We start from the raw sequence: 26,571 nt of genomic DNA, 5'->3' as shown, positions 1-26,571 counted from the left end.
CTTAGCTCTATTCCGTTTGTTTAAAAAACACCCTTATCCTTGCCGATGACAAGCATACCCAACACATGATGCAGCCACTACCTAGACCACCCTGGACCACAACTAGACCACCCTGGACCACAACTATACCCCCCTGGACCACAACTAGACCCCAACTAGACCACCCTAGACCACAACTAGACTACCCTCGACCACCCTGACCACAACTAGACCACCCTAGACCATAACTAGACCACCCTAGACCCCAACTAGACCACCCTAGACCACAACTAGACCACCCTAGACCCCAACTAGACCACCCTTGACCCCAACTAGACCTCCCTAGACCACAACTAGACCACCCTAGACCACAACTAGTCCCCCCTCAACCACCCTGACCCCAACTAGACCACCCTAGATCACACTAGACCACAACTAGACCACCCTCGACCACCCTGACCACAACTAGACCACCCTAGACCACAACTAGACCTCCCTAGACCACAACTAGACCTCCCTAGACCACAACTAGACCTCCCTCGACCACCCTGACCACAACTAGACCACCCTAGACCACAACTAGACCACCCTAGACCACAACTAGACCACCCTTGACCCCAACTAGACCTCCCTAGACCACAACTAGACCACCCTAGACCTCCCTAGACCACAACTACACCACCCTCGACCACAACTAGACCCCCCTCAACCACCCTGACCCCAACTAGACCACCCTAGACCACTCTAAACCACAACTAGACCACCCTAGACCACCCAATACCCCAACTAGACCACCCTAGACCACTCTAAACCACAACTAGACCACCCTAGACCACCCAATACCCCAACTAGACCACCCAAGACCACAACTAGACCACCCAATACCCCAACTAGACCACCCTAGACCCCAACTAGACCACCCTAGACCACTCTAAACCACAACTAGACCACCCAATACCCCAACTAGACCACCCTAGACCACCCTAGACCACTCTAAACCACAACTAGACCACCCTAGACCACCCAATACCCCAACTAGACCACCCAAGACCACAACTAGACCACCCAATACCCCAACTAGACCACCATAGACCACCCTGGACCACCCTAGACCACAACTAGACCACCCTAGACCACCCAATACCCCAACTAGACCACCCAATACCCCAACTAGACCACCCAATACCCCAACCAGACCACCCTAGACCGCCCTCGACCACCCTCGACCACCCTCGACCTCTGATGTCATGGAGTGTGTGTTCTCGTGCGTTGTCTCACCAGCCCGGCGACGGCGGCGGTAGCTGTGGCGATGGCGGGGATGATCTTCCCGGCGATGCGTTTGGTCTTGAGGCGGTCGGCCACCTCGATGGAGTACATCCTGGCCCTGAGTGAGGAGGCCGACGCCACGAAGTCCATGTGGCCGTTGAGGTCATCGTCCTTCTCGAACAGCCGGGGAGACATCCGTAACCTCTCTGTAGTCCACACACACAGTCAGGGGTTAGGAGTGTGTCGATAGTGCCCTCCAGCTGACTGAATGATGGAGTGTGTGTGTGACAGAGAGAGAGACAGAGAGAGAGACAGAGACAGAGAGACAGACAGAGAGACACAGAGACAGAGAGAGAGACAGAGTGAGAAAGAGACAGAGAGAGTGAGAGAGAGACAGAGAGAGTGAGAGTGAGAGTGAGAGAGAGACAGAGAGTGTGTGTGTGTGTGAGAGTGTGTGTGTGTACCTGGTGTAACGTGGTCTGCAGTGATAGCCTCCTCTAACTGGGCGATGGCCTCTCTCTCCTCCTCGCTGCTTACGGACAGCTTCATCTGATCAGGCTTCTTCACATTCTCATCTGTCTCAATACGCTAGCCAGATCAATACATTAATCAATACATTAATATACTGTATTAATTGAACTTCACATTCTCATCTGTCTCAATACGCCGGCCAGATCAATACATTAATCAATACATCAACCAATAAACAAATGCGGCAATTCAAACAACTACGCAACCAATTAAACAACCACTCAATCAATTAAACAACCACTCAATCAATTAAACAACCACTCAATCAATTAAACAACCACTCAATCAATTAAACAACCACTCAATCAATTAAACAACCACTCAATCAATTAAACAACCACTCAATCAATTAAACAACCACTCAATCAATTAAACAACCACTCAATCAATTAAACAACCACTCAATCAATTAAACAACCACGCAACCAATTAAACAACCACTCAATCAATTAAACAACCACGCAACCAATTAAACAACCACGCAACCAATTAAACAACCACTCAATCAATTAAACAACCACTCAATCAATTAAACAACCACTCAATCAATTAAACAACCACTCAACCAATTAAACAACCACTCAACCAATTAAACAACCACTCAATCAATTAAACAACCACTCAATCAATTAAACAACCACTCAACCAATTAAACAACCACTCAATCAATTAAACAACCACTCAATCAATCCCAAAAAAATCTATCCAATCAATCAACCAGCAATATTTATCAATACATTAAGTGAATCCATCAATACAGTCCATCCATCCCATAACCCAGTGTAGTCCATAGTACCAGTGGTATCCCCACCTTCTCTGCTGGCCTGTACTCTGGGACGGTAATCTCTGACAACATCCTGGACACTGCTTCCTGTGACAGATCCTACGGACACACACACACACACACACACACACACACACACACACACACACACACACACACACAGAGTGGGGTAAATACCATTTCAATTCAAGGAAGTATACTGAAAGTCAAATTCCAATCATCTTCATTAGAGTCCAATGGATTTGGAATTGACCCCCAAACCCTGGAAGGACAACCTAGTTACTAGTGAAGGGGCAGGGGTGGGATCGATAGTGAAGAGAGGGGGGGGAAATCGATAGTGAAGAGAGGGGGGGGGGGAATCGATAGTGAAGAGAGGGGGGGGGGGGAATCGATAGTGAAGAGAGGGGGGGGGGATCGATAGTGAAGAGAGGGGGGGGGGGGGGAATCGATAGTGAAGAGAGGGGGGGGAAATCGATAGTGAAGAGAGGGGGGGGGGGAAATCGATAGTGAAGAGAGGGGGGGGGGAAATCGATAGTGAAGAGAGGGGGGGGGGGGAAATCGATAGTGAAGAGAGGGGGGGGGAAATCGATAGTGAAGAGAGGGGGGGGGGGAAATCGATAGTGAAGAGAGGGGGGGGAATCGATAGTGAAGAGAGGGGGGGGGGGAATCGATAATGTGGTAGGGGGGGGGGATCGATAATGTGGTATGGTGAGGTCCCCGGCGATAATGTGGTATGGTGAGGTCCCCGGCGATAATGTGGAATGGTGAGGTCCCCGGCGATAATGTGGTATGGTGAGGTCCCCGGGTGACAATGTGGTATGGTGAGGTCCCCGGCGATAATGTGGTATGGTGAGGTCCCCGGCGATAATGTGGAATGGTGAGGTCCCCGGCGATAATGTGGTATGGTGAGGTCCCCGGTGACAATGTGGTATGGTGAGGTCCCCGGTGATAATGTGGTATGGTGAGGTCCCCGGTGATAATGTGGTATGGTGAGGTCCCCAGTGATAATGTGGTATGGTGAGGTCCCCGGTGATAATGTGGTATGGTGAGGTCCCTGGTTATAATGTGGTATGGTGAGGTCCCTGGTTATAATGTGGTATGGTGAGGTCCCTGGTTATAATGTGGTATGGTGGGGTCCCTGGTTATAATGTGGTATGGTGAGGTCCCTGGTTATAATGTGGTATGGTGAGGTCCCTGGTGATAATGTGGTATGGTGAGGTCCCTGGTTATAATGTGGTATGGTGAGGTCCCTGGTGATAATGTGGTATGGTGAGGTCCCTGGTTATAATGTGGTATGGTGAGGTCCCTGGTAATTCATTACATATGGTATGGTGAGGTCCCTGGTGATAATGTGGTATGGTGAGGTCCCTGGTAATAATGTGGTATGGTGAGGTCCCTGGTGATAATGTGGTATGGTGAGGTCCCTGGTTATAATGTGGTATGGTGAGGTCCCTGGTGATAATGTGGTATGGTGAGGTCCCTGGTTATAATGTGGTATGGTGAGGTCCCTGGTAATTCATTACATATGGTATGGTGAGGTCCCTGGTGATAATGTGGTATGGTGAGGTCCCTGGTAATAATGTGGTATGGTGAGGTCCCTGGTGATAATGTGGTATGGTGAGGTCCCTGGTTATAATGTGGTATGGTGAGGTCCCTGGTGATAATGTGGTATGGTGAGGTCCCTGGTTATAATGTGGTATGGTGAGGTCCCTGGTGATAATGTGGTATGGTGAGGTCCCTGGTGATAATGTGGTATGGTGAGGTCCCTGGTGATAATGTGGTATGGTGAGGTCCCTGGTGATAATGTGGTATGGTGAGGTCCCTGGTTATAATGTGGTATGGTGAGGTCCCTGGTGATAATGTGGTATGGTGAGGTCCCTGGTTATAATGTGGTATGGTGAGGTCCCTGGTAATAATGTGGTATGGTGAGGTCCCTGGTAATTCATTACATATCGTATGGTGATAATGTGGTATGGTGGTAATATGGCATGGTGGTAATATGGTAATATGGTATGGTGATAATATGGCATGGTGGTAATACGGTATGGTGGTAATATGGTATGGTGGTAATATGGTATGGTGGTAATATGGTATGGTGGTAATATGGTATGGTGATAATATAGTATGGTGATAATATAGTACGGTGGTAATATAGTATGGTGATAATATGGTATGGTCTCTCAGTATGGTGATAATATGGTATGGTGATAATATGGTATGGTGATAATATGGTATGGTGAGGTGAGGTCTCTCAGTATGGTGATAATATGGTATGGTGAGGTGAGGTCTCTCAGTATGGTGATAATATGGTATGGTGATAATATGGTATGGTGATAATATGGTATGGTATGGTGATAATATGGTATGGTGATGATATAGTAATATGGTATGGTGGTAATATGGTATGGTGATAATATGGTATGGTGGTAATATGGTATGGTGAGGTCTCAGTATGGTGATAATATGGTATGGTGGTAATATGGTATGGTGATAATATGGTATGGTGGTAATATGGTATGGTGAGGTCTCAGTATGGTGATAATATGGTATGGTGAGAATATAGTATGGTGATAATATGGTATGATGAGGTCCCTCAGTATGGTGATAATATAGTATGGTGATGATATAGTATGTTGATAATATGGTATGGTGATAATATGGTGATAATATAGTATGGTGGTAATATAGTATGGTGATAATATGGTATGGTCTCTCAGTATGGTGATAATATGGTATGGTGATAATATGGTATGGTGATAATATGGTATGGTGATAATATGGTATGGTGATGATATGGTATGGTGATAATATGGTATGGTGATAATATGGTACGGTGATAATATGGTATGGTGATAATATGGTATGGTGATAATATGGTATGGTGGTAATATGGTATGGTGGTAATATGGTATGGTGATAATATGGTATGGTGGTAATATGGTATGGTGATAATATAGTATGGTGATAATATAGTACGGTGGTAATATAGTATGGTGATAATATGGTATGGTCTCTCAGTATGGTGATAATATGGTATGGTGATAATATGGTATGGTGAGGTGAGGTCTCTCAGTATGGTGATAATATGGTATGGTGAGGTGAGGTCTCTCAGTATGGTGATAATATGGTATGGTGAGGTCTCTCAGTATGGTGATAATATGGTATGGTGATAATATGGTATGGTGATAATATGGTATGGTATGGTGATAATATGGTATGGTGATGATATAGTAATATGGTATGGTGGTAATATGGTATGGTGATAATATGGTATGGTGGTAATATGGTATGGTGAGGTCTCAGTATGGTGATAATATGGTATGGTGGTAATATGGTATGGTGATAATATGGTATGGTGGTAATATGGTATGGTGAGGTCTCAGTATGGTGATAATATGGTATGGTGATAATATGGTATGGTGATAATATAGTATGGTGATAATATGGTATGATGAGGTCCCTCAGTATGGTGATAATATAGTATGGTGATGATATAGTATGTTGATAATATGGTATGGTGATAATATGGTGATAATATGGTATGGTGATAATATGGTGATAATATAGTATGGTGGTAATATAGTATGGTGATAATATGGTATGGTCTCTCAGTATGGTGATAATATGGTATGGTGATAATATGGTATGGTGAGGTCTCTCAGTATGGTGATAATATGGTATGGTGAGGTCTCTCAGTATGGTGATAATATGGTATGGTGATAATATGGTATGGTGGTAATATGGTATGGTGATAATATGGTATGGTGATGATATGGTATGGTGATAATATGGTATGGTGATAATATGGTATGGTGATAATATGGTACGGTGATAATATGGTATGGTGATAATATGGTATGGTGATAATATGGTATGGTGATATGGTACGGCGATAATATGGTATGGTGATAATATGGTATGGTGATAATATGGTATGGTATGGTGATAATATGGTATGGTGATAATATGGTATGGTGATAATATGGTATGTTGATAATATGGTATGGTGGTAATATGGTGGTAATATGGTATGGTGGTAATATGGTGGTAATATGGTGATAATATGGTATGGTGATAATATGGTATGGTGGTAATATGGTGATAATACGGTGTGGTGATAATATGGTATGGTGGTAATATGGTGATAATATGGTATGGTGATAATATGGTATGGTGATAATATAGTATGGTGGTAATATGGTGATAATATGGTATGTTGATAATATGGTATGGTGGTAATATGGTGATAATATGGTATGGTGGTAATATGGTGGTAATATGGTATGGTGATAATATGGTGATAATATGGTATGTTGATAATATGGTATGGTGATAATATGGTGATAATATGGTATGGTGATAATATGGTGATGATATAGTATGTTGATAATATGGTATGGTGGTAATATGGTGGTAATATGGTATGGTGGTAATATGGTGGTAATATGGTATGGTCTCTCAGTATGGTGATAATATGGTATGGTGATAATATGGTATGGTGAGGTGAGGTCTCTCAGTATGGTGATAATATGGTATGGTGAGGTGAGGTCTCTCAGTATGGTGATAATATGGTATGGTGAGGTCTCTCAGTATGGTGATAATATGGTATGGTGATAATATGGTATGGTGATAATATGGTATGGTATGGTGATAATATGGTATGGTGATGATATAGTAATATGGTATGGTGGTAATATGGTATGGTGATAATATGGTATGGTGGTAATATGGTATGGTGAGGTCTCAGTATGGTGATAATATGGTATGGTGGTAATATGGTATGGTGATAATATGGTATGGTGGGTAATATGGTATGGTGAGGTCTCAGTATGGTGATAATATGGTATGGTGATAATATGGTATGGTGATAATATAGTATGGTGATAATATGGTATGATGAGGTCCCTCAGTATGGTGATAATATAGTATGGTGATGATATAGTATGTTGATAATATGGTATGGTGATAATATGGTGATAATATGGTATGGTGATAATATGGTGATAATATAGTATGGTGGTAATATAGTATGGTGATAATATGGTATGGTCTCTCAGTATGGTGATAATATGGTATGGTGATAATATGGTATGGTGAGGTCTCTCAGTATGGTGATAATATGGTATGGTGAGGTCTCTCAGTATGGTGATAATATGGTATGGTGATAATATGGTATGGTGGTAATATGGTATGGTGATAATATGGTATGGTGATGATATGGTATGGTGATAATATGGTATGGTGATAATATGGTATGGTGATAATATGGTACGGTGATAATATGGTATGGTGATAATATGGTATGGTGATAATATGGTATGGTGATATGGTACGGCGATAATATGGTATGGTGATAATATGGTATGGTGATAATATGGTATGGTATGGTGATAATATGGTATGGTGATAATATGGTATGGTGATAATATGGTATGTTGATAATATGGTATGGTGGTAATATGGTGGTAATATGGTATGGTGGTAATATGGTGGTAATATGGTGATAATATGGTATGGTGATAATATGGTATGGTGGTAATATGGTGATAATACGGTGTGGTGATAATATGGTATGGTGGTAATATGGTGATAATATGGTATGGTGATAATATGGTATGGTGATAATATAGTATGGTGGTAATATGGTGATAATATGGTATGTTGATAATATGGTATGGTGGTAATATGGTGATAATATGGTATGGTGGTAATATGGTGGTAATATGGTATGGTGATAATATGGTGATAATATGGTATGTTGATAATATGGTATGGTGATAATATGGTGATAATATGGTATGGTGATAATATGGTGATGATATAGTATGTTGATAATATGGTATGGTGGTAATATGGTGGTAATATGGTATGGTGGTAATATGGTGGTAATATGGTATGGTCTCTCAGTATGGTGATAATATGGTATGGTGATAATATGGTATGGTGAGGTGAGGTCTCTCAGTATGGTGATAATATGGTATGGTGAGGTGAGGTCTCTCAGTATGGTGATAATATGGTATGGTGAGGTCTCTCAGTATGGTGATAATATGGTATGGTGATAATATGGTATGGTGATAATATGGTATGGTATGGTGATAATATGGTATGGTGATGATATAGTAATATGGTATGGTGGTAATATGGTATGGTGATAATATGGTATGGTGGTAATATGGTATGGTGAGGTCTCAGTATGGTGATAATATGGTATGGTGGTAATATGGTATGGTGATAATATGGTATGGTGGTAATATGGTATGGTGAGGTCTCAGTATGGTGATAATATGGTATGGTGATAATATGGTATGGTGATAATATAGTATGGTGATAATATGGTATGATGAGGTCCCTCAGTATGGTGATAATATAGTATGGTGATGATATAGTATGTTGATAATATGGTATGGTGATAATATGGTGATAATATGGTATGGTGATAATATGGTGATAATATAGTATGGTGGTAATATAGTAATGGTGATAATATGGTATGGTCTCTCAGTATGGTGATAATATGGTATGGTGATAATATGGTATGGTGAGGTCTCTCAGTATGGTGATAATATGGTATGGTGAGGTCTCTCAGTATGGTGATAATATGGTATGGTGATAATATGGTATGGTGAGGTCTCTCAGTATGGTGGTAATATTGTATGGTGATAATATGGTATGGTGATGATATGGTATGGTGATAATATGGTATGGTGATAATATGGTATGGTGATAATATGGTACGGTGATAATATGGTATGGTGATAATATGGTATGGTGATAATATGGTATGGTGATATGGTACGGCGATAATATGGTATGGTGATAATATGGTATGGTGATAATATGGTATGGTATGGTGATAATATGGTATGGTATGGTGATAATATGGTATGGTGATAATATGGTATGTTGATAATATGGTATGGTGGTAATATGGTGGTAATATGGTATGGTGGTAATATGGTGGTAATATGGTGATAATATGGTATGGTGATAATATGGTATGGTGGTAATATGGTGATAATACGGTGTGGTGATAATATGGTATGGTGGTAATATGGTGATAATATGGTATGGTGATAATATGGTATGGTGATAATATAGTATGGTGGTAATATGGTGATAATATGGTATGTTGATAATATGGTATGGTGGTAATATGGTGATAATATGGTATGGTGGTAATATGGTGGTAATATGGTATGGTGATAATATGGTGATAATATGGTATGTTGATAATATGGTATGGTGATAATATGGTGATAATATGGTGATGATATAGTATGTTGATAATATGGTATGGTGGTAATATGGTGGTAATATGGTATGGTGGTAATATGGTGGTAATATGGTATGGTGATAATATGGTATGGTGATAATAGTATGGTGATAATATGGTATGGTGATAATATGGTATGGTGATAATATGGTATGGTGAGGTCTCAGTATGGTGATAATATGGTATGGTGAGGTCTCAGTATGGTGATAATATGGTATGGTGAGGTCTCAGTATGGTGATAATATGGTATGGTGATAATATGGTATGGTGAGGTCTCAGTATGGTGATAATATAGTATGGTGATAATATGGTATGATGAGGTCCCTCAGTATGGTGATAATATAGTATGGTGATGATATAGTATGTTGATAATATGGTATGGTGATAATATGGTGATAATATGGTCTGGTGATAATATGGTGATAATATAGTATGGTGGTAATATGTATGGTGATAATATGGTATGGTCTCTCAGTATGGTGATAATATGGTATGGTGATAATATGGTATGGTGAGGTCTCCTCAGTATGGTGATAATATGGTATGGTGAGGTGAGGTCTCTCAGTATGGTGATAATATGGTATGGTGATAATATGGTATGGTGATAATATGGTATGGTGATAATATGGTATGGTGATAATATGGTATGGTATGGTGATAATATGGTATGGTGATAATATGGTATGGTGATGATATAGTAATATGGTATGGTGGTAATATGGTATGGTGATGATATAGTAATATGGTATGGTGGTAATATGGTATGGTGATAATATGGTATGGTGGTAATATGGTATGGTGGTAATATGGTATGGTGATAATATGGTATGGTGGTGGTAATATGGTATGGTGATAATATGGTATGGTGATGATATAGTAATATGGTATGGTGGTAATATGGTATGGTGATAATATGGTATGGTGGTAATATGGTATGGTGAGGTCTCAGTATGGTGATAATATGGTATGGTGATGATATAGTATGTTGATAATATGGTATGGTGATAATATGGTATGGTGATAATATGGTATGTTGATAATATGGTATGGTGGTAATATGGTATGGTGGTAATATGGTGATAATATGGTATGGTGATAATATGGTATGGTGGTAATATGGTGATAATACGGTGTGGTGATAATATGGTATGGTGGTAATATGGTGATAATATGGTATGGTGATAATATGGTATGGTGGTAATATGGTGATAATATGGTATGTTGATAATATGGTATGGTGGTAATATGGTGATAATATGGTATGGTGGTAATATGGTGGTAATATGGTATGGTGATAATATGGTGATAATATGGTATGTTGATAATATGGTATGGTGATAATATGGTGATAATATGGTATGGTGATAATATGGTGATGATATAGTATGTTGAAAATATGGTATGGTGGTAATATGGTGGTAATATGGTATGGTGGTAATATGGTGGTAATATGGTATGGTGATAATATGGTATGGTGAGGTCTCAGTATGGTGATAATATGGTATGGTGATAATATGGTATGGTGATAATATGGTATGGTGAGGTCTCAGTATGGTGATAATATGGTATGGTGATAATATGGTATGGTGGTAATATGGTATGGTGGTAATATGGTATGGTGATAATATGGTATGGTGATAATATGGTATGGTGAGGTCTCTCAGTATGGTGATAATATGGTATGGTGAGGTCTCAGTATGGTGATAATATGGTATGGTGATAATATGGTATGGTGGTAATATGGTATGGTGATAATATGGTATGGTGGTAATATGGTATGGTGAGGTCTCAGTATGGTGATAATATGGTATGGAGAGGTCTCAGTATGGTGATAATATGGTATGGTGAGGTCTCAGTATGGTGATAATACGGTATGGTGATAATATGGTATGGTGATAATATGGTATGGTGGTAATATGGTATGGTGATAATATGGTAATAATATGGTATGGTGAGGTCTCAGTATGGTGATAATATGGTATGGTGAGGTCTCTCAGTATGGTGGTAATATGGTATGGTGGTAATATGGTATGGTGAGGTCTCAGTATGGTGATAATATGGTATGGTGAGGTCTCAGTATGGTGATAATATGGTATGGTGAGGTCTCTCAGTATGGTGATAATATGGTATGGTGGTAATATGGTATGGTGAGGTCTCAGTATGGTGATAATATAGTATGGTATGATGAGGTCCCTCAGTATGGTGATAATATAGTATGGTGATGATATAGTATGTTGATAATATGGTATGGTGATAATATGGTGATAATATGGTCCTGGTGATAATATGGTGATAATATAGTATGGTGGTAATATAGTATGGTGATAATATGGTATGGTCTCTCAGTATGGTGATAATATGGTATGGTGATAATATGGTATGGTGAGGTCTCTCAGTATGGTGATAATATGGTATGGTGAGGTGAGGTCTCTCAGTATGGTGATAATATGGTATGGTGATAATATGGTATGGTGATAATATGGTATGGTGATAATATGGTATGGTGATAATATGGTATGGTGATAATATGGTATGGTGATAATATGGTATGGTGATAATATGGTATGGTATGGTGATAATATGGTATGGTGATGATATAGTAATATGGTATGGTGGTAATATGGTATGGTGATGATATAGTAATATGGTATGGTGGTAATATGGTATGGTGATAATATGGTATGGTGGTAATATGGTATGGTGGTAATATGGTATGGTGGTAATATGGTATGGTGGTGGTAATATGGTATGGTGATAATATGGTATGGTGATGATATAGTAATATGGGTATGGTGGTAATATGGTATGGTGATAATATGGTATGGTATGGTGATAATATGGTATGGTGATAATATGGTATGGTGATGATATAGTAATATGGTATGGTGGTAATATGGTATGGTGATGATATAGTAATATGGTATGGTGGTAATATGGTATGGTGATAATATGGTATGGTGGTAATATGGTATGGTGGTAATATGGTATGGTGATAATATGGTATGGTGGTGGTAATATGGTATGGTGATAATATGGTATGGTGATGATATAGTAATATGGTATGGTGGTAATATGGTATGGTGATAATATGGTATGGTGGTAATATGGTATGGTGAGGTCTCAGTATGGTGATAATATGGTATGGTGATGATATAGTATGTTGATAATATGGTATGGTGATAATATGGTATGGTGATAATATGGTATGTTGATAATATGGTATGGTGGTAATATGGTGGTAATATGGTATGGTGGTAATATGGTGGTAATATGGTGATAATATGGTATGGTGATAATATGGTATGGTGGTAATATGGTGATAATACGGTGTGGTGATAATATGGTATGGTGGTAATATGGTGATAATATGGTATGGTGATAATATGGTATGGTGGTAATATGGTGATAATATGGTATGTTGATAATATGGTATGGTGGTAATATGGTGATAATATGGTATGGTGGTAATATGGTGGTAATATGGTATGGTGATAATATGGTGATAATATGGTATGTTGATAATATGGTATGGTGATAATATGGTGATAATATGGTATGGTGGTAATATGGTGGTAATATGGTATGGTGATAATATGGTATGGTGATAATATGGTATGGTGATAATATGGTATGGTGAGGTCTCAGTATGGTGATAATATGGTATGGTGATAATATGGTATGGTGGTAATATGGTATGGTGATAATATGGTATGGTGATAATATGGTATGGTGAGGTCTCTCAGTATGGTGATAATATGGTATGGTGAGGTCTCAGTATGGTGATAATATGGTATGGTGATAGTATGGTATGGTGATAATATGGTATGGTGGTAATATGGTATGGTGATAATATGGTATGGTGGTAATATGGTATGGTGAGGTCTCAGTATGGTGATAATATGGTATGGTGAGGTCTCAGTATGGTGATAATATGGTATGGTGAGGTCTCAGTATGGTGATAATACAGTATGGTGATAATATGGTATGGTGATAATATGGTATGGTGGTAATATGGTATGGTGATAATATGGTATGGTGGTAATATGGTATGGTGAGGTCTCAGTATGGTGATAATATGGTATGGTGAGGTCTCAGTATGGTGATAATATGGTATGGTGAGGTCTCTCAGTATGGTGGTAATATGGTATGGTGGTAATATGGTATGGTGAGGTCTCAGTATGGTGATAATATGGTATGGTGAGGTCTCAGTATGGTGATAATATGGTATGGTGAGGTCTCTCAGTATGGTGATAATATGGTATGGTGGTAATATGGTATGGTGAGGTCTCAGTATGGTGATAATATGGTATGGTGGTAATATGGTATGGTGATAATATGGTATGGTGAGGTCTCAGTATGGTGGTAATATGGTATGGTGAGGTCTCTCAGTATGGTGATAATATGGTATGGTGAGGTCTCTCAGTATGGTGATAATATGGTATGGTCTCTCAGTATGGTGATAATATGGTATGGTGAGGTCTCAGTATGGTGATAATATGGTATGGTGAGGTCTCAGTATGGTGATAATATGGTATGGTGAGGTCTCAGTATGGTGATAATATGGTATGGTGAGGTCTCAGTATGGTGATAATATGGTATGGTGATAATATGGTATGGTGAGGTCTCAGTATGGTGATAATATGGTATGGTGAGGTCTCTCAGTATGGTGATAATATGGTATGGTGAGGTCTCAGTATGGTGATAATATGGTATGGTGAGGTCTCAGTATGGTGATAATATGGTATGGTGAGGTCTCAGTATGGTGATAATATGGTATGGTGAGGTCTCAGTATGGTGATAATATGGTATGGTGAGGTCTCAGTATGGTGATAATATGGTATGGTGAGGTCTCAGTATGGTGATAATATGGTATGTTGAGGTCTCAGTATGGTGATAATATGGTATGGTGAGGTCTCAGTATGGTGATAATATGGTATGGTGAGGTCTCAGTATGGTGGTAATATGGTATGGTGAGGTCTCAGTATGGTGATAATATGGTATGGTGAGGTCTCAGTATGGTGGTAATATGGTATGGTGAGGTCTCTCAGTATGGTGATAATATGGTATGGTGAGGTCTCAGTATGGTGGTAATATGGTATGGTGATAATATGGTATGGTGAGGTCTCAGTATGGTGATAATATGGTATGGTGAGGTCTCAGTATGGTGATAATATGGTATGGTGAGGTCTCAGTATGGTCATAATATGGTATGGTGAGGTCTCAGTATGGTCATAATATGGTATGGTGAGGTCTCAGTATGGTGATAATATGGTATGGTGAGGTCTCAGTATGGTGATAATATGGTATGGTGAGGTCTCAGTATGGTGATAATATGGTATGGTGAGGTCTCAGTATGGTGATAATATGGTATGGTGAGGTCTCAGTATGGTGATAATATGGTATGGTGAGGTCTCAGTATGGTGATAATATGGTATGGTGATAATATGGTATGGTGAGGTCTCAGTATGGTGATAATATGGTATGGTGAGGTCTCAGTATGGTGATAATATGGTATGGTGAGGTCTCAGTATGGTGATAATATGGTATGGTGAGGTCTCAGTATGGTGATAATATGGTATGGTCTCTGGTAATACCCAGCTCTACTAGTAACTGATTCATACTCTATACAGTGGAGAGATAGAGATATAGAGATATAGAAAGGTAGTGAGATAGTGAAATAGAGAGATATTGAAAGAGAGATATTGAAAGAGAGAGATGGTGAAATAGAGAGAGTGAAAGAGGTAGTGAGACAGTGAAATAGAGAGATGGTGAAATGGAGAGATAGCGAAATAGAGAGATAGTCAGAGATATATATAGGGATATAGAGATATAGAGAGAATGTGTGTGTGTGTGTGTGTGTGTGTGTGTGTACCTTCTCTGAGTAGGGGATGTTGTAGATTTCAGCATAAAGCCGAGCTGCGCTCACGACAAAACTGAAGTGCCTGATGGGAAACACAGAGGGAAATGAGAGTTAGAAATAACGAAAAGAAGGGGGAGAAAATGGGAGGTCACCAACAGGTCAGGGGTCACCAACAGGTCAATCTAGAGAGAGAGGTAGAGCAGGGGTCACCAACAGGTCGATCTAGAGAGGGCTGTAGAGCAGGGGTCACCAACAGGTCAATCTAGAGAGAGAGGTAGAGCAGGGGTCACCAACAGGTCAGGGGTCACCAACAGGTCAATCTAGAGAGAGAGGTAGAGCAGGGGTCACCAACAGGTCAGGGGTCACCAACAGGTCAATCTAGAGAGGGCTGTAGAGCAGGGGGTCACCACCAGGTCAATCTAGAGAGAGAGGTAGAGCAGGGGTCACCAACAGGTCAGGGGTCACCAACAGGTCAATCTAGTGAGGGCTGTAGAGTAGGGGTCACCAACAGGTCAGGGGTCACCAACAGGTCAATCTAGAGAGGGCTGTAGAGTAGGGGTCACCAACAGGTCAGGGGTCACCAACAGGTCAATCTAGAGAGAGAGGTAGAGCAGGGGTCACCACCAGGTCAATCTAGAGAGAGAGGTAGAGCAGGGGTCACCAACAGGTCAGGGGTCACCAACAGGTCAATCTAGTGAGGGCTGTAGAGCAGGGGTCACCACCAGGTCAATCTAGAGAGAGAGGTAGAGCAGGGGTCACCAACAGGTCAATCTAGAGAGGGCTGTAGAGCAGGGGTCACCAACAGGTCAATCTAGAGAGGACTGAAGAGCAGGGGTCACCAACAGGTCAATCTAGAGAGGGCTGTAGAGCAGGGGTCACCAACAGGTCAATCTAGAGAGGGCTGTAGAGCAGGGGTCACCAACAGGTCGATCTAGAGAGGGCTGTAGAGCAGGGGTCGCCAACAGGTCAATCTAGAGAGAGAGGTAGAGCAGGGGTCACCAACAGGTCAGGGGTCACCAACAGGTCAATCTAGAGAGAGAGTTAGAGCAGGGGTCACCAACAGGTCAGGGGTCACCAACAGGTCAATCTAGAGAGGGCTGTAGAGCAGGGGTCACCAACAGGTCAATCTAGAGAGAGAGGTAGAGCAGGGGTCACCAACAGGTCAGGGTCACCAACAGGTCAATCTAGAGAGAGAGAGGTAGAGCAGGGGGTCACCAACAGGTCAGGGGTCACCAACAGGTCAATCTAGAGAGGGCTGTAGAGCAGGGGTCACCAACAGGTCAATCTAGAGAGGGCTGTAGAGCAGGGGTCACCAACAGGTCAATCTAGAGAGAGAGGTAGAGCAGGGGTCACCAACAGGTCCAATCTAGAGAGAGAGGTAGAGCAGGGGTCACTAACAGGTCAGGGGTCACCAACAGGTCAATCTAGTGAGGGCTGTAGAGCAGGGGTCACCAACAGGTCATTCTAGAGAGAGGTGTAGATCAGGGGTCACCACCAGGTCAATCTAGAGAGAGCGGTAGAGCAGGGGTCACCACCAGGTCAATCTAGAGAGAGAGGTAGAGCAGGGGTCACCAACAGGTCAGGGGTCACCAACAGGTCAATCTAGAGAGAGAGGTAGAGCAGGGGTCACAAACAGGTCAGGGGTCACCAACAGGTCAATCTAGAGAGAGGTGTAGAGCAGGAGTCACCACCAGGTCAATCTAGAGAGAGAGGTAGAGCAGGGGTCACCAACAGGTCAGGGGTCACCAACAGGTCAATCTAGTGAGGGCTGTAGAGTAGGGGTCACCAACAGGTCAGGGGTCACCAACAGGTCAATCTAGAGAGGGCTGTAGAGTAGGGGTCACCAACAGGTCAGGGGTCACCAACAGGTCAATCTAGAGAGGGCTGTAGAGTAGGGGTCACCAACAGGTCAGGGGTCACCAACAGGTCAATCTAGAGAGAGAGGTAGAGCAGGGGTCACCACCAGGTCAATCTAGAGAGAGAGGTAGAGCAGGGGTCACCAACAGGTCAGGGGTCACCAACAGGTCAATCTAGTGAGGGCTGTAGAGCAGGGGTCACCACCAGGTCAATCTAGAGAGAGAGGTAGAGCAGGGGTCACCAACAGGTCAATCTAGAGAGTGCTGTAGAGCAGGGGTCACCAACAGGTCAATCTAGAGAGGGCTGTAGAGCAGGGGTCACCAACAGGTCGATCTAGAGAGGGCTGTAGAGCAGGGGTCACCAACAGGTCAATCTAGAGAGAGAGGTAGAGCAGGGGTCACCAACAGGTCAGGGGGTCACCAACAGGTCAATCTAGAGAGAGAGTTAGAGCAGGGGTCACCAACAGGTCAGGGGTCACCAACAGGTCAATCTAGAGAGGGCTGTAGAGCAGGGGTCACCAACAGGTCAATCTAGAGAGAGAGGTAGAGCAGGGGTCACCAACAGGTCAGGGGTTCACCAACAGGTCAATCTAGAGAGAGAGGTAGAGCAGGGGTCACCAACAGGTCAGGGGTCACCAACAGGTCAATCTAGGAGAGGGCTGTAGAGCAGGGGTCACCAACAGGTCAATCTAGAGAGGGCTGTAGAGCAGGGTCACCAACAGGTCAATCTAGAGAGAGAGGTAGAGCAGGGGTCACCAACAGGTCAATCTAGAGAGAGAGGTAGAGCAGGGGTCACTAACAGGTCAGGGGTCACCAACAGGTCAATCTAGTGGGGGCTGTAGAGCAGGGGTCACCAACAGGTCATTCTAGAGAGAGGTGTAGATCAGGGGTCACCACCAGGTCAATCTAGAGAGAGAGGTAGAGCAGGGGTCACCACCAGGTCAATCTAGAGAGAGAGGTAGAGCAGGGGTCACCAACAGGTCAGGGGTCACCAACAGGTCAATCAAGAGAGAGAGGTAGAGCAGGGGTCACCAACAAGTCAGGGGTCAGCAACAGGTCAATCTAGAGAGGTGTAGAGCAGGAGTCACCAACAGGTCAATCTAGAGAGAGAGGTAGAGCAGGGGTCACCAACAGGTCAGGGGTCACCAACAGGTCAATCTAGAGAGAGAGGTAGAGCAGGGGTCACCAACAGGTCAGGGGTCACCAACAGGTCAATCTAGAGAGGGCTGTAGAGCAGGGTCACCACCAGGTCAATCTAGAGAGAGAGGTAGAGCAGGGGTCACCAACAGGTCAATCTAGAGAGGACTGTAGAGCAGGGGTCACCAACAGGTCAGGGGTCACCAACAGGTCAATCTAGAGAGGGCTGTAGAGCAGGGGTCACCAACAGGTCAATCTAGAGAGGACTGTAGAGCAGGGGTCACCAACAGGTCAATCTAGAGAGGGCTGTAGAGCAGGGGTCACCAACAGGTCAATCTAGAGAGGGCTGTAGAGCAGGGGTCACCAACAGGTCGATCTAGAGAGGGCTGTAGAGCAGGGGTCACCAACAGGTCAGGGGTCACCAACAGGTCAATCTAGAGAGAGAGTTAGAGCAGGGGTCACCAACAGGTCAGGGGTCACCAACAGGTCAATCTAGAGAGGGCTGTAGAGCAGGGGTCACCAACAGGTCAATCTAGAGAGAGAGGTAGAGCAGGGGTCACCAACAGGTCAGGGGTCACCAACAGGTCAATCTAGAGAGAGAGGTAGAGCAGGGGTCACCAACAGGTCAGGGGTCACCAACAGGTCAATCTAGAGAGGGCTGTAGAGCAGGGGTCACCAACAGGTCAATCTAGAGAGGGCTGTAGAGCAGGGGTCACCAACAGGTCAATCTAGAGAGAGAGGTAGAGCAGGGGTCACCAACAGGTCAATCTAGAGAGAGAGGTAGAGCAGGGGTCACTAACAGGTCAGGGGTCACCAACAGGTCAATCTAGTGGGGGCTGTAGAGCAGGGGTCACCAACAGGTCATTCTAGAGAGAGGTGTAGATCAGGGGTCACCACCAGGTCAATCTAGAGAGAGAGGTAGAGCAGGGGTCACCACCAGGTCAATCTAGAGAGAGAGGTAGAGCAGGGGTCACCAACAGGTCAGGGGTCACCAACAGGTCAATCAAGAGAGAGAGGTAGAGCAGGGGTCACCAACAAGTCAGGGGTCAGCAACAGGTCAATCTAGAGAGGTGTAGAGCAGGAGTCACCAACAGGTCAATCTAGAGAGAGAGGTAGAGCAGGGGTCACCAACAGGTCAGGGGTCACCAACAGGTCAATCTAGAGAGAGAGGTAGAGCAGGGGTCACCAACAGGTCAGGGGTCACCAACAGGTCAATCTAGAGAGGGCTGTAGAGCAGGGGTCACCACCAGGTCAATCTAGAGAGAGAGGTAGAGCAGGGGTCACCAACAGGTCAATCTAGAGAGGACTGTAGAGCAGGGGTCACCAACAGGTCAGGGGTCACCAACAGGTCAATCTAGAGAGGGCTGTAGAGCAGGGGTCAACAACAACTAAATTCATGTTATTTTCAAACTCTCCTAAGAATGTTTCAGATGAATTACATGTTCACTCATTAGATGGTTCTCGGGGCGGCAGGTAGTCTAGTGGTTAGAGCGTTGGACCAGTAACCGAAAGGTTGCTGGAACGAATCCCAGAGCTGACATGGTAAAAATCATAGCTAGCAGTATAGCTAGCAGTATAGCTAGGATAGCTAGCAGTATAGCTAGCAGCATAGCTAGCAGTATAGCTAGCAGCATAGCTAGTATAGCTAGCAGCATAGCTAGCAGTATTGCTAGTATAGCTAGCAGTATAGCTAGTATAGCTAGAATAATTAGTATAGCTAGCATCATAGCTAGTATAGCTAGCAGTATAGCTAGTATAGCTAGCAGTATAGCTAGTATAGCTAGAATAATTAGTATAGCTAGCATCATAGCTAGTATAGCTAGCAGTATAGCTAGTATCGTTGGTCTACTCACAGTGTGTCCTTCAGGTCAAACTCTATGGGAGACGGGGGTCGTTTAGGTGACTGCCAGAATAAACCTGCAGAACAAGGACAGAGATGAGAAGACAGGACAATATCATGGCAACAGGTTATCTATAGACATAAAGATGCTACAAGCTCTTTGTTTTGGGTGTGGATTGACGGCAACAGGTTATCTATAGACATTAAGGTGCTACAAGCTCTTTGTTTTGGGTGTGGATTGACGGCAACAGGTTATCTATAGACATAAAGATGCTACAAAGCTCTTTGTTTGGGTGTGGATTGACGGCAACAGGTTATCTATAGACAAAGATGCTACAAGCTCTTTGTTTTGGGTGTGGATTGACGGCAAGAGGTTATCTATAGACATAAAGATGCTACAAGCTCTTTGTTTTGGGTGTGGATTGACGGCAACAGGTTATCTATAGACATAAAGGTGCTACAAGCTCTTTGTTTTGGGTGTGGATTGACGGCAACAGGTTATCTATAGACTAAAGATGTTACAAGCTCTTTGTTTTGGGTGTGGATTGACGGCAACAGGTTATCTATAGACATAAAGATGCTACAAGCTCTTTGTTTTGGGTGTGGATTGACGGCAACAGGTTATCTATAGACATAAAGATGCTACAAGCTCTTTGTTTGGGTGTGGATTGACGGCAACAGGTTATCTATAGACATAAAGATGCTACAAGCTCTTTGTTTTGGGTGTGGATTGACGGCAACAGGTTATCTATAGACATAAAGGTGCTACAAGCTCTTTGTTTTGGGTGTGGATTGACGGCAACAGGATATCTATAGACATAAAGATGCTACAAGCTCTTTGTTTTGGGTGTGGATTGACGGCAACAGGCTATCTATAGACATAAAGATGCTACAAGCTCTTTGTTTGGGTGTGGATTGACGGCAACAGGTTATCTATAGACATAAAGGTGCTACAAGCTCTTTGTTTTGGGTGTGGATTGACGGCAACAGGTTATCTATAGACATAAAGATGCTACAAGCTCTTTGTTTTGGTGTGGATTGACGGCAACAGGTTATCTATAGACATAAAGATGCTACAAGCTCTTTGTTTTGGGTGTGGATTGACGGCAACAGGTTATCTATAGACATAAAGATGCTAAAACATCAACAGAGAGAGATACTCACTGCCATCCTTTAACCGAGTGTCCAGAGGAAAGGAGTGTAGCAGCTGTAGAGCCTATATGAGAACACACACACACACACACGGAAACAAGGTTATGGTGTGTGTGTGTGTGTGTGTGTGTGTGTGTGTGTGTGTGTGTGTGTGGGAAGTAAACGTTACCTTTCTCTTGAAGTACTTGTCGAATTTGAGGCGTGCCAGGATGATACAGTGTTCCCATTGGCTGGGCCGTCGACTCAGCAGCTTGACGACCTGGAACGCCCCCTCCAGAGTCTCCCTCTGTTGCATCCTCTACACACACACACACACACACACACACACACACACACACACACATAATATATAATAATATATATAATAATGAACAAATGGCCCTCAGTGTTAATTTACTGTCTGTTACTCTCTGTCCCACACCTCAGTGTTAATTTACTGTCTGTTACTGTCTGTCCCTCACCTCAGTGTTAATTTACTGTGTGTTACTGTCTGTCCCACACCTCAGTGTTAATTACTGTCTGTTACTGTCTGTCTCACACCTCAGTGTTAATTTACTGTCTGTTACACACCTCAGTGTTAATTTACTGTCTGTTACTGTCTCCCACACCTCAGTGTTAATTTACTGTCTGTTACTGTCTGTCCCACACCTCAGTGTCAATTTACTGTCTGTTACTGTCTGTTCCACACCTCAGTGTTAATTTACTGTCTGTTCCACACCTCAGTGTTAATTTACTGTCTGTTACTGTCTGTCTCACACCTCAGTGTTAATTTACTGTCTGTTACCGTCTGTCCCACACCTCAGTGTTAATTTACTGTCTGTTACTGTCTGTCCCACACCTCAGTGTTAATTTACTGTCTGTCCCACACCTCAGTGTTAATTTACTGTCTGATAACGTCCCACACCTCAGTGTTAATTTACTGTCTGTTACCGTCTGTCCCACACCTCAGTGTTAATTGACTGTCTGTTACGTCTGTCCCACACCTCAGTGTTCATTTACTGTCTGTCCCACACCTCAGTGTTAATTTACTGTCTGATAACGTCCCACACCTCAGTGTTAATTTACTGTCTGTTACCGTCTGTCCCACACCTCAGTGTTAATTGACTGTCTGTTACGTCTGTCCCACACCTCAGTGTTCATTTACTGTCTGTCCCACACCTCAGTGTTAATTGACTGTCTGTTACTGTCTGTTCCACACCTCAGTGTTAATTTACTGTCTGTTACTGTCTGTCCCACACCTCAGTGTTAATTTACTGTCTGTCCCACACCTCAGTGTTAATTTACTGTCTGTCCCACACCTCAGTGTTAATTTACTGTCTTCCCACACCTCAGTGTTAATTTACTGTTTGTTACTGTCTGTCCCACACCTCAGTGTTAATTTACCAGGATTTCTGGAAAAAGCTGAACATTTAGGGAAAGTTATGGGAACTTTGCAACCCGAGTCATGAGAAGAAGCTGTTCCTACCTGTAGCACGGCTTCTGCTGAGGAGTGGGTCTGCCAAAACATATTATAGATGGTGGGCTTGTGGGCAAACGCACTCTCAAACTACAGACAGAGAGACAGAGGGAGAGACGGAGAGAGAGGGAGAGAAAGAAAGAGAGAGAGACAGAAGGAGAGAGTAGAGAGACAGAGGGAGAGAAAGAAAGAGAGAGAGACAAAAGGAAAGGGAGAGATGGAGAAAGAGAGAGTGAGAGAGAACGATGGAGAGAGAGAGAGAGAAAGAAAGAGAGAGAGTGAGAAAGAAAGATGGAAAGGGAGAGAGAGAGGAGAGAAAGAGAGAGTGAGAGAGAACGATGGAGAGAGAGAGAGAGAAAGATGGAAAGGGAGAGAGAGTGAGAGGAGAGAAAGAGAGAGTGAGAGAGAGTGAGAGGAGAGAAAGAGAGAGTGAGAGAGACAGAAGGAAATGGAGAGAGAGAGAGACACAACAAATGAAAATCAAATATTTATCAAGTGCGCCAAATACAACAGGTATCATGTAATACTTACTCAGAAGCCCCTAACCAACAATGCAGTTCAAGAAATAGAATTAAGAAAATATTTACTAAATAAACAAAAGTTAAAAAAAAAATTTGAATAAAAAGTAACACTAAATAATAATAATGAGGCAGTATACAGGAGGTACCGGCACCGAATCAATGTGCGGGGGTACGGGTTAGTCGAGGTAATTTGTACATGTAGGTAGGGGTAAAGTGACTATGCATAGATAATAAACAGTGAGTAGCGGCAGTGTACAAACATGTGTAAATAGTTCGGGTGGCCATTTAAATAATAGTTCAGCAGTCTTATGGCTCGGGGGGTAGAAGCTGTTCAGCAGTCTTATGGCTCGGGGGTAGAAGCTGTTCAGCAGTCTTATGGCTCGGGGGTAGAAGCTGTTCAGCAGTCTTATGGCTCTGGGGTAGAAGCTGTTCAGCAGTCTTATGGCTCGGGGGTAGAAGCTGTTCAGGCAGTCTTATGGCTCGGGGGGTAGAAGCTGTTCAGCAGTCTTATGGCTCGTGGGTAGAAGCTGTTCAGCAGTCTTATGGCTCGGGGGGTAGAAGCTGTTCAGCAGTCTTATGGCTCGGGGGTAGAAGCTGTTCAGCAGTCCTTATGGGCTCGGGGGGTAGAAGCTGTTTCAGCAGTCTTATGGCTCGGGGTAGAAGCTGTTCAGCAGTCTTATGGCTCGGGGGGTAGAAGCTGTTCAGCAGTCTTATGGCTCGGGGGTAGAAGCTGTTCAGCAGTCTTATGGCTCGGGGTAGAAGCTGTTCAGCAGTCTTATGGTCGGGGGGTAGAGCTGTTCAGCAGTCTTATGGCACGGGGGTAGAAGCTGTTCAGCAGTCTTATGGCTCGGGGTGTAGAAGCTGTTCAGCAGTCTTATGGCTCGGGGGTAGAAGCTGTTCAGCAGTCTTATGGCTCGGGGTAGAAGCTGTTCAGCAGTCTTATGGCTCGGGGGTAGAAGCTGTTCAGCAGTCTTATGGCTCGGGGGTAGAAGCTGTTCAGCAGTCTTATGGCTCGGGGGTAGAAGCTGTTCAGCAGTCTTATGGCTCGGGGGTAGAAGCTGTTCAGCAGTCTTATGGCTCGGGGGTAGAAGCTGTTCAGCAGTCTTATGGCTCGGGGGTAGAAGCTGTTCAGCAGTCTTATGGCTCGGGGGTAGAAGCTGTTCAGCAGTCTTATGGCTCGGGGGGTAGAAGGCTGTTCAGCAGTCTTAATGGCTCGGGGGTAGAAGCGTTCAGCAGTCTTATGGCTCGGGGGGTAGAAGCATGTTCAGCAGTCTTATGGCTCGGGGTAGAAGCTGTTCAGCAGTCTTATGGCTCGGGGGTAGAAGCGTTCAGCAGTTATGGCTCGGGGGTAGAAGCTGTTCAGCAGTCTTATGGCTCGGGGTAGAAGCTGTTCAGCAGTCTTATGGCTCGGGGGGTAGAAGCTGTTCAGCAGTCTTATGGCTCGGGGTAGAAGCTGTTCAGCAGTCTTATGGCTCGGGGGTAGAAGCTGTTCAGCAGTCTTATGGCTCGGGGGTAGAAGCTGTTCAGCAGTCTTATGGCTCGGGGTAGAAGCTGTTCAGCAGTCTTATGGCTCGGGGGTAGAAGCGTTCAGCAGTCCTTATTGGGGGCCCTTTCCCGGGGGGGTAGATAGCTGTTCAGCAGTCTTATGGCTCGGGGGGTAGAAGCTGTTCAGGCAGTCTTATGGCTCGGGGGGTAGAAGCTGTTCAGCAGTCTTATGGCTCGGGGGGTAGAAGCTGTTCAGCAGTCTTATGGCTCGGGGGTAGAAGCTGTTCAGCAGTCTTATGGCTCGGGGGTAGAAGCTGTTCAGGCAGTCTTATGCTCGGGGGTAGAAGCTGTTCAGCAGTCTTATGGCTCGGGAGTAGAAGCTGTTCAGCATCTTATGGCTCTGGGGTAGAAGCTGTTCAGCAGTCTTATGGCTCGGGGTAGAAGCTGTTCAGCAGTCTTATGGCTTCGGGGGGTAGAAGCTGTTCAGCAGTCTTATGGCTCGGGGGGTAGAAGCTGTTCAGCAGTCTTATGCTCGGGGGGTAGAAGCTGTTCAGCAGTCTTATGGCTCGGGGGGTAGAAGCTGTTCAGCAGTCTTATGGCTCGGGGGTAGAAGCTGTTCAGCAGTCTTATGGCTCGGGGGTAGAAGCTGTCAGCAGTCTTATGGCTCGGGGGTAGAAGCTGTTCAGCAGTCTTATGGCTCGGGGGTAGAAGCTGTTCAGCAGTCTTATGGCTCGGGGGTAGAAGCTGTTCAGCAGTCTTATGGCTCGGGGTAGAAGCTGTTCAGCAGTCTTATGGCTCGGGGTAGAAGCTGTTCAGCAGTCTTATGGCTCGGGGGGTAGAAGCTGTTCACAGTCTATGGCTCGGGGGTAGAAGCTGTTCAGCAGTCTTATGGCTCGGGGGTAGAAGCTGTTCAGCAGTCTTATGGCTCGGGGGTAGAAGCTGTTCAGCAGTCTTATGGCTCGGGGGGTAGAAGCTGTTCAGCAGTCTTATGGCTCGGGGTAGAAGCTGTTCAGCAGTCTTATGGCTCGGGGGTAGAAGCTGTTCAGCAGTCTTATGGCTCGGGGGTAGAAGCTGTTCAGCAGTCTTATGGGCTCGGGGGGTAGAAGCTGTTCAGCAGTCTTTATGGCTCGGGGGTAGAAGCTGTTCAGCAGTCTTATGGCTCGGGGTAGAAGCTGTTCAGGCAGTCTTATGGCTCTGGGGTAGAAGCTGTTCAGCAGTCTTATGGCTCGGGGTAGAAAGCTGTTCAGCAGTCTTATGGCTCTGGGTAGAAGCTGTTCAGCAGTCTTATGGCTCGGGGGTAGAAGCTGTTCAGCAGTCTTATGGCTCGGGGTAGAAGCTGTTCAGCAGTCTTATGGCTCGGGGTAGAAGCTGTTCAGCAGTCTTATGCTCGGCCGGTAGAAGCTGTTTCAGCAGTCTTATGGCTCGGGGGTA

At 43.8% G+C, this 26,571-nt stretch overlaps 1 protein-coding gene across 1 annotated transcript in view; it reads right to left on the bottom strand.

The window, feature by feature from the left end:
- The window catches only part of LOC109887057 (ubiquitin-like modifier-activating enzyme 6), a 70,752-nt gene that overhangs the window by 20,300 nt on the left and 23,881 nt on the right, over nt 1-26,571 (bottom strand). Inside the window, 8 exon segments of the mRNA XM_031821530.1 lie at nt 1,258-1,451; nt 1,710-1,833; nt 2,588-2,659; nt 15,706-15,775; nt 20,540-20,603; nt 21,691-21,742; nt 21,848-21,976; nt 23,144-23,224. Of these exon segments, the coding sequence (XP_031677390.1) occupies nt 1,258-1,451; nt 1,710-1,833; nt 2,588-2,659; nt 15,706-15,775; nt 20,540-20,603; nt 21,691-21,742; nt 21,848-21,976; nt 23,144-23,224 (786 nt within the window).

This window comes from Oncorhynchus kisutch, unplaced genomic scaffold (genome assembly GCF_002021735.2).
Source record: "Oncorhynchus kisutch isolate 150728-3 unplaced genomic scaffold, Okis_V2 scaffold3990, whole genome shotgun sequence".
NCBI classification, from domain to species: Eukaryota; Metazoa; Chordata; class Actinopteri; order Salmoniformes; family Salmonidae; genus Oncorhynchus; species Oncorhynchus kisutch.
The sequence above is the reverse complement of the archived record's forward strand: the minus strand, read 5'-3'. Positions and strand labels throughout refer to the sequence as shown.